General features: G+C 49.7%; 1 protein-coding gene across 1 annotated transcript; it reads right to left on the reverse strand.

Moving 5' to 3' along the window:
• Window positions 1-252: 252 nt before the first annotated feature.
• copa (COPI coat complex subunit alpha) lies at window positions 253-14,070 on the reverse strand. The gene is made up of 30 exons (XM_056410646.1): window positions 13,897-14,070; window positions 13,321-13,434; window positions 12,574-12,647; window positions 12,229-12,309; window positions 12,051-12,127; window positions 11,447-11,556; window positions 9,852-9,961; window positions 9,293-9,392; window positions 8,695-8,913; window positions 8,046-8,196; window positions 7,782-7,848; window positions 7,310-7,385; window positions 7,144-7,226; window positions 6,047-6,272; window positions 5,806-5,944; window positions 5,137-5,299; window positions 4,910-5,056; window positions 4,637-4,826; window positions 4,472-4,567; window positions 3,629-3,717; window positions 3,437-3,560; window positions 3,259-3,348; window positions 3,069-3,172; window positions 2,823-2,969; window positions 2,579-2,719; window positions 2,322-2,504; window positions 1,885-1,995; window positions 1,645-1,806; window positions 1,185-1,379; window positions 253-610 (listed from the first exon to the last, which is right to left on the reverse strand). Exons 1-30 carry the CDS (start codon window positions 13,934-13,936, stop codon window positions 551-553), a joined length of 3,669 nt encoding a protein of 1,222 aa, XP_056266621.1. The 5' UTR covers window positions 13,937-14,070; the 3' UTR covers window positions 253-550.
• Window positions 14,071-14,203: the final 133 nt, after the last annotated feature.

Here is a 14,203-nt window from a genome sequence, read left to right on the forward strand (position 1 = left end):
AAATCAGTAAAAAAAACAACATACGTTTGTTTAATAAGTAATTTATCTCCTTCCCACAATTAAGTTTAAATGATGGACCAGCTTCTAACTGGAGTCAACTCTACTTCCTTCACGACTCAGCTCTGTGGTGAACTTTGGATATTCTCTATTTTTATGTATGCAATAAAAAGACATCATCCAGAGGTACCATTGGTCACCAAGCTGTGCCCACGCATAATAAATACATTAAAAAAAATACACCACACAAACACATTTCCATTCATAAACAGCCATTTATTTATTTATTATTCCCCCCCCCAGATACATTAGAGCACGTGCTGCTCACTGAATGATTAATGTCACACAAGTCAGAAAGAGACAACGGTTAGACAGTTTACAGCTCTAAGGAGGCCACAGCACAGAGACGACGCAGCATGGAGTAAGATACTTTAAAAGGATTCGAGAGGTTTAAACATCACTGAGCAAACGCGTGTCTGTATTTAGATTTCTGCTTTCAGCTCCCGTGTTGTGTGGACGCGTTGGTCCTCCTCGTGTCCCCGTCTCCTCCGCCTCAACGGAACTGAAGAGGACTCACGCGCAGACCGATCACATCCTTACCGATCTCCGTCACCTAGAAAATAAAAGGGGAAATGAAAAAGGTTAATACAGCTGGGGGGAAATAATTTAAAAGACCTCCAGGAAGCTCCTCATACTGGTGATTATTCTACACGTGTGTATCGCTGTATGACGTCAATGTTAGCACCCCACAGATATAACTAGAACGGGCACTCGGTAGAGCGCATACCTTCGCATATCACAAGATTAGGCATTGAATTATGAACATGTTGGCATTAGTTGCATGCCAATTGGATAAAAAATGACCACGCTATGGTAAAAAGAAGATGTTGACCTTTTCATGACCTTGTCCTTGACCTTTGACCCAATCGATCCCAAAATCTAATCAAATGGTCCCCGGATAATAACCAATCATCCCACCAGATGTCATGCGATTCGGTTTAATACTTTTTGAGTTATGCGAGTAACACGCATACAAATAAATAAATAAACGGCGATTTCAATGCGAAGGTAATTACGTGAATTGAATCAGCAACCGTCACGACGACTGAACATATTTTCTCTCTGTGCGTTTATAAAAGTAGATTCTAAATGTGATCTTCTCTTGAGGGGCGGTGGTCCCGGCGTACCTCGGTGACCCTGCAGACCTGGCCCTTGTACGTGGGGCAGTAGCACGCTCCGGACAGGGGGCACTTCTCAACGGGGCGCCCGCGGTACAGGGGCACGAAGGAGGCGCCGCACAGGTCGAACGGGTTGTGGGGGTCGTAGTTCAGCTGGTGGGCGTCCGTCAGGGTCTTCTCGCAGGCCGCCAGAATCTTGCGCGTCTGGATGGGAAAGAGAGATTCGTGAGGAACTGGTTCGGTACTTTGAAAAGAGGAGCGCCGCGAGTCCCCCGGGCCCCTCGGCCGGTCTGACAGGCTCTCTTTAGGAGTTTTTGGTTTTACGGTCTGTGGGTAACAAACTCAAAGATAATTTGATGGTTTTTTTCCTGCAGCAATCGAAGAGCCGATGGGGGCAAAAGCTCGAGGGAACTACAAAACACGGTGTGTGCAGCTTTCTTTTTAAAAGCCGAGCGCACACGGGACCGACCTGCTGGGCGACGTCGGGCTTCGGGCCCAGCTCCAGGAGGCGGCGAGCGAAGCTGGCGGCCGTCTTGAAGTTACGCAGCTTGAAGAAGAGGTTCAGGGCCGTGCGCAACACCAGCACCATGTGGACGGGCTGCAGATTGCAGTGGGTGAAGTAGGCAGCCATCTGGAAGGGAAAACACACACACACACGTTAGAGGGAGCCGTTTCAAGTCAGGTGACGTCAGCCAGCCACGGTACTGACCTCACACAGCCTCTTCTGCTGATCCAGAGTGTCCTTAGGCAACTTCTTCCTCTCCGTCTCCATGGTGAGACCCACGATGTACTCTCTGCAGATGGTGATTAGCTGCTGAGCCTGAAACACACATTTTAAAGCACACATTTTTAAATAAATAAAATGACATTTTTTAAATGACATTAAAATGTATATAAATAAAAAATAAATGAATGAAAACATCTTTTTAATGTAAAGAAAAATATTTCAAAAAAAATATTTGTATTTTTATATTTAATAAATATATATATATAAATAAAAAAAATGTTGAATGAAAAATACATATTTAAAATAAATAAAAAATATAAAACTGTAATGACATTTCTTTAAATAAAAAATAAAAAATCCAGGTATTAAAAGCAGCATGCTTTGCACTTGGGGGTTTGAAAAAACGTTTTTTGGCTCACCTCTGCAATCTCCTGCTTGTTGTCCACCACCAGCAGAGGGACGGACAGCAGGATGACTCGGAAGCGCTCCACGGCTTCCTCGAAGCGCCCCGACGTCGTCAGCTGGTAGCAGTGCTGCAGGCGGGCGATGAGGTCGGAGAGGCGCAGGCCCACAGCGGGCAGGCCTTGCTTTGCGCCACAGTCCTAAAAAAATACAACAAAATCACAATACTTGCATATTGTGATTCTTATGAAGAGGAGAATCTTGTCAGCTGTACCTTCCAGTTCCTCTGGGGTTGGCTGCGCAGGCAGGGCAGGGATGGCAGCCCCAGGTAACAGGTGCGGCCTCTGGACAGCGTCTGCATGAACAGCGACTTGTAGGGCTCGAAGTTCACAACTCCCACCTGGTCGTGGAGCAACTGGGGAGCACGAGGAGAACCATGAACGCCGTGCATATAATGCAACACGTCGTCCCTTCTGTGTGATTACGCGACAAACATCTCACAGGACGGTTGTTCGTACCCTCATTGCGGTCTCGAAGGAGCCAGCCAGGACGTGGTCCACCGGCAGCTGGGAGTTGTTGCACCACATCTGCGTGGGACTCGTGCCTTTAGTGGGCGGGACGAAGAAGCCGTCCTCCGATCCTCCGCCTCCACCGGGCGGCAGGTCCTGACGGAGACAGAAAAGAAAAACAGTCAGCTGAGGCACACAAAAAAGTTCCTGAGCATGAAACATTCCTCGAGGTTTCATTAGTGGGAATCCTCTCACCAGCTCTGGAGGAAGGTCCAGGTCTTCCTCCACCTCCCATCCTCCGCCCTCCTCCTTGATCCCTCCTTCTTCCCCGGATCCTTCCTGAGCATCCACGAAACCGTCTGAGACACGAGAGAAATGTCCATTTATAGAGATAAAAGGTGCAGCGACGATGACGGAGGAAAAATACAAGTTGAGCAGCTTTGACCTTCGTCCAGCTGAAGCTCGGCGTCGTCTCCCCAGCCCTCACCGCCCGGGGCCTCCATGTCGGGGTCGGCGGCCATCTGCCCGGCCTTCCCTGAGGCAGAAGAACACGGTTCTCTCACACACACACACACACACACACACACCTCATCTATGTGTCGTTCAGCCTTTCGTGGCCTCACCCTTCGCCGAGATGGCGCCCTCAAAGAAGCCCTTGGACACGGTGAGCAGCGGCCAGTTGGTGTCCAGCGGGTTGATGGGCGGCGCCGGCTGCAGCAGCTGAGCGTCGGGGTCGACTTCGGGAACCTGGGACACGACACGGCGTCAGGAGAGACGACGCGGGAGAGAGCAGCGGCGCGGGGATCGAGACTCACCGTCTCCTTCTCGGGGTCAAAGGTCTCCTTCAGGGCCTCGGCCTCCTCGTCCAGCCCGTGGGTGGCCGCCGTCAGGTAGGCCAGGGACTCTGAAGACACGCCCACATCGTCAACCACGGGAACAACAACACGCCTTCTTCTTCAGGAAGGATTTTATTCTTTTATTCTTTATTTAAAACGTTCTTCTTACCGATAAGATTATTTCTCTTCACAGAAAACGTTGACATAATTTAAGAATAGAAAAAAGATAAATTGCACACAAAAGAAATGTCACGCTCGTTTTGCTTTTGTAAAAAATTATATATGTTAATGCTCCAAATTCAAACATCTAAATGAACATTATTTATGACAAAATGAACATTATTTATAACTAAACAAACATTATTTATGACAAAACAAACATTATTTATGACAAAATGAACATTATTTATGACAAAATGAACATTATTTATAACTAAATGAACATTATTTATGACAAAATGAACATTATTTATGACAAAATGAACATTATTTATGACAAAATGAACATTATTTATAACTAAATGAACATTATTTATGACTAATGAACATTATTTATGACTAAATGAACATTATTTATAACTAAATGAACATTATTTATGACTAAATGAACATTATTTATAACTAAATGAACATTATTTATAACTAAATGAACATTATTTATAACTAAATGAACATTATTTATGACTAAATGAACATTATTTATAACTAAATGAACATTATTTATGACTAAATGAACATTATTTATGACATTATTTAGCAGAACCAGGAAGAAGAAGACGAGTCCAGAGGATTCTCAGAAGAGGGAACGAGGGATGAACTCACTCTGCCCACAGTTCTTGAGGATGCGGACCCTCTCGCTGACGTCGCCCAGGTACAGCGCCGCCTGGTAGTGGCCGCTCATGTCCTTCCTGATCTCGGCTGCAAGAGGAGTGGACGTAAGACGAGAACACAACCCACAAAATAAATACGGAGGCGTCCGCCGCTCACCGATCTTCATCATCTTGCGCAGCTTGGCCAGGTTGCCGGTGATGAGGTAGAGGAAGGTGAGCTTGTCGAAGTTCTTGGTCCTCTGGTAGCACATCTCCACCACCTGGTGGTGGCCCTGCAGCAGCGCCGCCTCCCCCAGGCGCTCCCAGCAGCTGCGCTCGTCCAGCGCCTTGGCGGCCTCCAGCGCCACCTGGTGGACGGAGACGGACGCGATTAAGCGTGTCAAAGATCTCAAACCTCAGAAAAGGAGGAAGTCAAGCCGTGAGCTCCGACCTCGATGTTGCCGCACTCCAGAGCGAGGCTGAAGCGCGTCTTCTCGTCTTTCACGAAGTGCAGCGCCACCTCCGGGTAGCCCTTCTTCTGCAGGTAGGCGATGATGGACTGGCCCACCAGCTTGGCGGTGCGCACCATGTGGAGCACCTGGAGGGGACGACGAAGGAATCTCAACGTCACGCAACCGAGCGATACGGGAAATCTGATTGTGGGAAGACGCCACTCGCCTCGTCGTATTTGCGGTTGACCAGCGCCAGCTTGAAGCGGTACTCCGTGGGGTCGATGGTGAGGACGCGCGGCCTGCACTCGCGGTCCAGGCAGAAGACGCTGTTGCCTCGCACGCGCGTCACGTAGATGGGCAGGTCCAGGGTCCGGATGATACCATGATCACTACGGGGGGGGGGGGGGGGGGACATGACGTGGAGCGTGTTAGATGGTGTGACATGTGAGACTCTCAAAGCCTCCGAGGAACTTTGCTTTTTTGCGCCGTGGACTTTGGCGCCCCCCTGTGGACACAAGCGGTCGTGTCTCCGAGAGGGGGAGGAAGGAGAAGTGGGGGAGAGGAGAAAAAAAAGAGGTGGGGGAGAGAGATTGACGAAGGAGAGAGGAGGGAGGAGAGATGTGGGGAGAGAGAGAGAGAGAGAGAGAAAGGAGAAGTGGGGGAGAGGAGAGAAAAAGAGGTGGGGGAAAGAGAAGAGAGGTGGGGGAGAGAGAGATAGATGGAGGAAGAAAGAGAGGCAAGACGGTGACGGAGTGACATGTGAGACTCTCAAAGTCTCAGAGGAACTTTGCTTTTGCGGGGTGGACGTTGGCGCCCCCTGTGGACACAAGCGGTAGTGTCTCCGAGGTTTTTCTGTAGGGACTCGAAGGCACCACCACCCCGGAGCGGCACGTACCCGGAGGTGAGGGCGTATTTGATGTGGTTGGAGGTCGTGTAGATGAAGACGCCGCTCTCGTCCCAGGCGCCGCTCTTCACACGGATGTTCTCGTGGATGTTGCACAGGCTCTCCAGCTTGCGGTTGCAGATCATGATGGCTGAGAGAGAGAGAGAGAGAGAGAGAGAGCACAGGAAGAGGCCTCGTGGGTTAAATGGGCGTCAGGGGCCGCAGTGACATCGGGCGGTGGGACTCGACCCACCGTGCTTGGCGAGCAGCGCCACGTGGCTGGTGTCGGCGCTCCACACCACGTACTTGACCTTGGCGATCTTCACCGTGGCGAGCGAGCGCTTCTGCTGCACGTCGAACAGCGTCACGCCGTCCGCGTCGCGCAGCAGCAGGGAGCCCGTCCCGGCGTAGAAGATCTCCTCGCAGCTCGGGACCTGCACCTTCTTCACGATCTCGTTCTTCAGGTTCTTGATGAGCAGCTGGGGGGGGGGGGGGGAGAGGAAGAGAGAGAGGATGGAGAGGGAGAAAGAGAAAAGGGGGGGGGGGGGGGAGAGAGAGGAAGGAGAGAGAAAGAAAAAGAGGTGGGAGAGAGAGAGAGGGGGGGGGGGGGAGAAGGAGGTAATTAGCCGATGCAGGATATACAGACACAGAAGGCTCAGGTCTAAAGACGGCCGCGTACCGAGTGATATATAAATATATATAATTATATGTATTTACCGAGTGATATAAATATATATATATATGTATTTACCGAGTGATATAAATATATATATATGTATTTACCAAGTGATATAAATATATATAGTTATATATATATATATGTATTTACCGAGTGATATAAATATATATATATGTATTTACCGAGTGATATAAATATATATATATGTATTTACCGAGTGATATAAATATATATATCTGTATATATATATATATGTATTTACCGAGTGATATAAATATATATATATGTATTTACCGAGTGATATAAATATATATCTGTATATATATATTAAAGGGGCGGCTTTAGCTCAGTGGGGTAAGAGGGTCAGCAACAACCGGAGGGAGGTGGGTTCTCCCGATCGCCCCCCCCCCATGTTGTCAAGTCAAGTGAGCAAGGCAAGAACCCCCTGAATTGCTTCCCGGGCGCATCACCGCAGCCCACTGCTCCTTAATAACTAAGGATGGGTTAAATGCAGAGAACTAATTTCCCCTTGGGGATAAATAATAGTGTATATTCTATTCTATTCTATTCTATATATGTATTTACCGAGTGATATAAATATATATATCTGTATATACATATATGTATTTACCGAGTGATATAAATATATATATATATATATATGTATTTACCGAGTGCATGCGGTCCAGGACGGCGAAGCGGTTCCGGGCGACCCAGACGGCCGTGAGCCCGGAGGACCTCTTCCCCTCCGGCGCTGAGGAGGAGAACAACAGAAACGTGAGAGCGAGCGGCGAGGGGCCGGCGGCGCCGTGGAGCCGGACCCATCCGGTTCTGTACCGTCGGGGCTCTGGGAGTCGCTCTCTTTGGGGATGGAGTACAGGTCGTAGGTGCTGTTCTCCAGGTTGCTCGCCCTCTGCAGGAGAGAGAGAGTACTGCATCACACTCAGTGCATGACCTTTCCATGACCAAACATGACGTGAAATCTCAGTGACATGAATGAGAGACAGTAGTTTTATATTATAAATGTTTATTCTTTTAATCAAACTGTGTAAGTGAACACATGATTATAACACATTTCCATGACTTTTCCCAAACTTTTGGGATTTAATTTTTTTTCACGGACTTTTCCAGGCCTGGAAAAAAGACATTTTAAAATTCCAGGCCTTCTCCAGGTTTCCCAGGAGCCCTGAGAACATGAGCAGTGAGGTGAAGGTGTGTGAGGGTGAAGGTGAGGGTGTGATGAACATGAGCAGTGTGTGAAGGTGTGTGAAGGTGTGTGAAGGTGTGTGAGGGTGTGTGAAGGTCTTACGGTGCAGAGCAGGACCGCGTTCTCAGCCGGGTTGTAAGACATGCTGAACACCGGGAACTTGGACCCACTGGAGACACACAACACATCATGTTACACACACACAGTCAGAAACACACACACACATCATGTTACACACAACAAATATGTACATTTCTCAGATAGACAGTTAGACAGGGAGACACACACACACACACCAGTCAGAAACACACACACACAGTCAGAAACACACACACACACCAGTCAGAAACACACACACACAGGTACCTGCGCAGCTGCATGACGGCCGTGTCCTTGCTGCTGCTGAAGTCCAGCTGGCGGAGGAAGCGCTCCTTCACGTAGAACAGCACGTTGCTGTGGACGGCGTATGCCGGCCGCTCGCGCTCCAGCTTGAACACGATCATGCCGCTGTCGTGTCCTGGGGAGAGGGCGGTGAGAGGGGCGGCGAGAGGGGCGGCGAGAGGGCGGAGGGGCGCAGAGGCGGCGGAGGGGCGGCGAGAGGCGGCGGAGGGCGGCGAGAGGCGGCGAGAGGCGGTGAGGCGGCGAGAGGGGCGGCGTGAGGGGCGGCGAGAGGGGCGGCGAGAGGGCGGGGAGAGGGGCGGCGAGAGGGGCGGCGAGAGGGGCGGCGAGAGGGGCGGCGAGAGGGCGGCGAGAGGGCGGCGAGAGGGCGGTGAGAGGGCGGTGAGAGGGGCGGTGAGAGGGGCGGCGAGAGGGGCAGTGAGAGGGCGGCGAGAGGGCGGCGAGAGGGCGGTGAGAGGGCGGTGAGAGGGCGGTGAGAGGGGGGTGAGAGGGGCGGCGAGAGGGCGGCGAGAGGGGCGGTGAGAGGGCGGCGAGAGGGGCGGTGAGGGGGCGGTGAGAGGGGCGGTGAGAGGGGCGGTGAGAGGGCGCCACGCGGACTCCCCCTCCCCAAACCTACCGGCGGCGAACAGGTTGAGGTTGGGGTGGGCGCCCAGCACCCAGAAGCGGTCGTGGTCGCGGCGGAAGGTCTGCACGCCGGTCCTCTTGGACATGTCCCACACGCGGATGCTCTTGTCCTCGGAGTTGGACAGGATGAGCTCCTGGCGAGGGTGGAACACGGCGCAGGACACGTTGTTGTAGTGGCCGCGGCACGTGTCCAGCTCCCACGCCTTGGACTCTGGAGGAAGAGGAAGGGCCACAGATTCAAAGAGAGGATGGAAGTCGTTATCGGGACTCGTCACCACTGAGCAGCCGACTGATGCATGTTCCCAACATGTGATCACGTCTTGTATTGATGATGTAACCTTAAAGACGCCCCGCGTCAGGCTGCTGATGTCATATCGGTGTTATTAGCTGTAGTTTTTTTTATTAGTATTTTTGTATTCTTGGTCCGTTTTGTTGTTGTTTACCCTTTTACAAGTCAACAACACAGGACTTTATCCTTAAAGTTCTGTCTTGTTAACTTGTATAATATATATATATAAACTGGATTAACCGACTGTAACTCCATGAAAGACGTTATAAAGTGGATATGTTGTTGTGATCGTCTGACGTACCGTTCATCCTCCAGATCTTCACCTGCCGGTCGTCGGCTCCGGACACGATGAGCGGCATGGTGGGGTGGAAGGCCGCCCAGTTGACCCCGCGGTCGTGACCCTGAGGTCACAGAGCGGGGTCAGACACAGGAGGACCAATCGGGTTACAGGACGTTACCCGAGTCCTCCTCAGTGGAGAACACGTCTACTTAAACACACAAGGAGAACCCTGAAGAGTCCATGAGAAACAAGAGTTTACATTCAGGAACATCTCAGTTACGGTGCGTTCACTTGCAGCGCGGAGATGAGAGTATGGAAGAGCTCTCCCTCTCTCTACATCTCTCTGCACCTCTCTCTCTCTACCTCTCTCTCTCATATTTATTTTTTAAACTCAGCGTAAATGAACATTTCAATATAACTAATGATTTCCACGACTTTGAGGGATTTATTTTCTTCCCAGGACTTTTCCAGGTGTGTAAAAACCATTTTACAAGTTCAAAACTTTTCCAGGTTTTCCATGAACCCTGCAAAGTCCCCCGAGTCGACTCTCTGAGAGGAGGCGACTCGTCCTCCCGCTCACCTCGAGGACGTGCTTCACGACGGCGTCCGAGGCGCCGAACAAGTCGACGCCGGAGATGCCGCGCACGTCCGTCTCCACGGCGCTGGGCGACAGGTTCTTCTTCCTCAGACCTGGAGGAGACATTCAGGGCACGGCGAGAAGGGGAGGAGCCACACATGTTAACAAGGCCAGAGCACAGAGCGGCACAATGACAGGAGGAGGAGGAGGAGGTGATGGACTAGAGGAGGAGGAAGTGATGGACTAGAGGAGGAAGTGATGGACTCTCTGTCACGCGCACGCGGTCAGACATCATCAACACAAGCTCTGCTCTCTCACTTCCTGTCGGCTTTGAGTCTGGAAACACTTGTGATAACAAGTCTGATTGGGTTAATGAAACACACGAAGAAGAAGAAAACCACAACGACACGATTTGATTTACAGCGAAAGATGAACAGACAGCGATGAGCTCCCAGACTCAGACCAGGAGAACCAGAGGGAGGATGAGAGCAGCTTGTGTTCACGATCCTGCCGCTTGAAGCGAGGCGGAGACACAGAGTTCACCGGAGAGACGACCCAGAGGGGGGGGGGAACCCATGTGCAGGTGTGGATGTTTCCAGGGGGAGCATGGGATAAGGAGGACACAGGGGAGTGCACAGACTTGGCTGATGTGGATGTGGGGGGGGGGGGGGGGGGCCTTGTAAAAGACGAGCTCTGATGGGGCGTTGATGAAACACGAGGTTTCCTGAACGGCTCATGCACGGTTCTGCTCTGTTAGGGATTCAGTTATGTAACAACACGGTGACGTGGAAATATAAACGCCGTTGTATATTTCACGTCGTGTTTTGAGTAGTCGAGCACACGTCATGCCGGAAGTATAAAAACACAGAAGGTTTATGAACTATATGCTTTCAAACTAGTTTGTAGCTTCATGTCATACCAATGCAAAAAAAATAGAAAATACCAAAAATGGGAAGCTGGATGGACTACTTATGATTAAAGAATGCAGAGTAAGCTCCTCCCCTTTCGTGTTAAATGGATGCTGTGCATGTAGCCCCCCCCCCCCCCCCCCGGAGGAGCTCACATGAGCCGAGTGCACGAGTGCAACCATGCAGCCGTTTAGTCGAAGACGTGAAAGTAGAACATGTCCCCGGGGTCGGGTGAAGGTCACACACATGTTCACGGGTAAGGGAGCGACAGTGGATACGAGTCAATTGATGGTTATTAGTTAGTGAGAAGAGAAGAAACAGGAAATACACTCAACAAGAACAGACTTTTAAGAGCATGCAGAGGCACAGAAACACCTCTCAGTTCCCATTCCAACCACATTCATGGAACTCTTCCTTCATCCAGAACTCGTTCCAGAGCAACGCCTCACTCAGAAACAGCTCAGTCTGAATGGGTTGTCCTGAAGGAGGTGTTCCTGCCCACAGCCCAGAGAGATGTGTCCTCTACAAGCAGGAGGGGAAGAGGAGGTGGAACGCAGCTTTAATTCAACCCGTTCCTGCTTTCTTCCCCCTCTTCCTCCTCCACCTTCATACCACTCTACCCTCCCCCCCTCCTCCTCAACCCCTCAAGCCCCCGCGGTCCTCTGGTCTATCCGTTGCCCAGACGCTCACCGGAAATATCCCACACGCGCACGGTCTGGTCCAGACTGGCCGACACCACCAGGTCCTCAGAGGGGTGGAACTGGGCGCACATCACATAGTGGTTGTGGCCGGTCAGCACACTGTGGACGAGGAGAGAGAGAGAGAGAGAGAGAATTAGAACACAAGGAATCGGACTAAAAACATGAAGAACTAGAACGGGCACTCGGTAGAGCGCATACCTTCACATATCACAAGATTGGGCATTGAATTATGAACATGTTGGCATTAGTTGCCAATTGGATAGAAATTGTAAAAGAATGGTAAAAAGAAGATGTTGACCTTTTCATGACCTTGACCTTTGACCCGATCGATCCCAAAATCTAATCAAATGGTCCTCGGATAATAACCAAGCATCCCACCAAATTTCATGCGATTCGGTTTAATACTTTTTGAGTTATGCGAGGAACACGCATACAAATAAATAAATACACGGCGATCAAAACATAACCTTCCGCATTTTCAATGTGAAGGTAACTATAATGCTGTTGTTGTGTGAAACAGTGGTGAACACGATGTAAAGGCCCAATGCTTCGTTCTTTTCCACAACTAAACAATCATTCTTTAGGTGTCTGACCAGACGCAGGTCCTCGACTGCCAGTTCCAGATGCGAATAGTCTGGTCATCCGAGGCGCTCAGGATCCAGGGGTAATCCTGCAGCAATGCAAACGGGTTAATTACACCACGTCAGATTTCCCTCTGTACCTGTAAATCATCGATGAAACGGATGAGGATCAGATGTCAGAACGACTCACGTGGTGGAAGAAGGTCGTCCTGATGTAGTCCAGGTGTCCGAGGAGAGTGAAGAGGCAGCGTCTCAGTTTGTAGTTCCACACCTGAACACAAGGGGAGCCGTTGCTCAGCGTGTACATGCAGAGCATATTGACGAAATCACATTTACAATGCAATAAGAATACGAGGCGCTTAATCCACATGTCTGGAAAACAGCAATAAACGTCACATCTAGTATGTCAATATTTGAATTCAAAGAACTGCATGAAAACACAATGTTGGTGCAGAACAAATGCAGGAAAAAAAATAAAATATATATATTTGGTGAAACCAGTCAGCGTGACGTCATTTCTACGCGTCGGTGTCACCTTGATTTTGTAATCGTCTCCTCCCGACACAAACAGAGGCTGCTGTTTGTGGAAATCAATTCCTCTGACGGGACCTGGGGTTTAGAAGAAGAAAAACATCAATTACATCACGTATCCATGTAATAACTAGAACGGGCACTCGGTAGAGCGGATACCTTCACATATCACAAGATCGGGCATTGAGTTATGAACATGTTGGCATTAGTTGCCAATTGGATAGAAACTGACCTGAAGGAGCGCGGGAATGAACGCGATGGACAAAGTCACTTCCTTTGGCTGCACACCTCTGTGGCCGTTTATTTCCTCACACAAAGCATTTCACCCGTGACACTGACACCTCGTGACCTTTAACCCCTCGACGCCACCCGTTGCCCTGGTTACGCTCCCAGCTCTTAAAGGGACCCGGTCACGTATCCTGCACACCACCCTACTAGTCCTGTGAATTATGTGATCCAACAGTGGCCCATACAGCAATATGGTAAGATTTTGACCTTTTCATGACCTTGACCTTTGACCCGATCGATCCCAAAATCTAAAGAAATGGTCCCCGGATAATAACCAATCATCCCACCAAATGTCATGCGATTCGGTTTAATACTTTGAGTTATGAGAGTAACACGCATACAAATAAATAAATAAATACACGGCGATCAAAACATAACCTTCCGCATTTTCAATGCGAAGGTAATAATACTAATAATACTAATAATACTGTGACGACGCACGCGCAGCGGCCAGCCGTCTCACCGTCGTGCTCGTCGAACTTGTCGATCAGGGTGCACATGCGGTAGTCCCACAGCTGGATCACTCCGTTGTGCAGGCTGGCCAGAACCCACGGCCTCTTCGGGTGGAAGCTCAGGCCTGGGACGGAGAACAGCGGATCAATACAAACACGGATCGATGTGGACTCGGACCTCAGCGACTGGAGGCTGCTGCTGCATGTGAGCTTAGGTTAGCAAGGAAACCATGACTAAATATTATGAGCTACGTTAGCTCGTTGGGTAAACTCACCTGAGTTATAAGGTCACGTTGTGAAACATAAACATATTAAACAAGCAATGCATTTATTTATAGACATAACGTACATTTAAAATGATACACAACTGATAACGTTAGCTAGCTAACTCTAGCTACTTAGGCAAGCTAGCTGACGTGAGACAGCTAAACTCACGTGACGTGAATAATGTCACGTTGTGATACATAAACATATTAAACAAGTAACGCATTTATGTATCGACATAACGTGCATTTAAAGTGGTCCACCACTGATCACGTCAGCTAGCTGCCGCTAGCTCCTCGGCTAACTGCAGATGACAAACTCACCTTTGACGCGGGCCGACTTGGTTTCAAATTTAGTCAACATCGTCGCCGATTGTCGGTGACACACGTCGCGGTGTTGACGTTCCGGTAAAACCGTTAAACTCTCCCGCGAACAAATAACAACAAACTCCAAAAACTCCCGGTGATCGGTGAACTCCGTTTTGCCGATCGTTCCCGTTTCCTGACACGTCGCAAGTTTTGTCTTCCGGTTTGGAACAATAAAGTTTTTTTTAACGCAGGAAGTTCCACGGCGGCGGAAGATAGAAATGTGACACACAGAGCGGAAGTGCCGTTGAGTCGCCCGGTAGAG

The sequence above is a fragment of the Pseudoliparis swirei genome, unplaced genomic scaffold (genome assembly GCF_029220125.1).
Source record: "Pseudoliparis swirei isolate HS2019 ecotype Mariana Trench unplaced genomic scaffold, NWPU_hadal_v1 hadal_25, whole genome shotgun sequence".
Classification (NCBI taxonomy): Eukaryota; Metazoa; Chordata; class Actinopteri; order Perciformes; family Liparidae; genus Pseudoliparis; species Pseudoliparis swirei.

What these genes read in the sequence shown, in the direction of transcription:
- copa (XM_056410646.1), bottom strand. Translation starts at nt 13,936, where the DNA reads ATGTTGACTAAATTTGAAACCAAGTCGGCCCGCGTCAAAG. An exon ending in GCCGTCATGCAGCTGCGCAG is followed by an intron (nt 7,849 to 8,045) that starts GTACCTGTGTGT and finishes GTGTGTCTCCAG; the next exon opens with TGGGTCCAAGTTCCCGGTGT. An exon ending in GGCGCTGCTCGCCAAGCACG is followed by an intron (nt 5,945 to 6,046) that starts GTGGGTCGAGTC and finishes TCTCTCTCTCAG; the next exon opens with CCATCATGATCTGCAACCGC.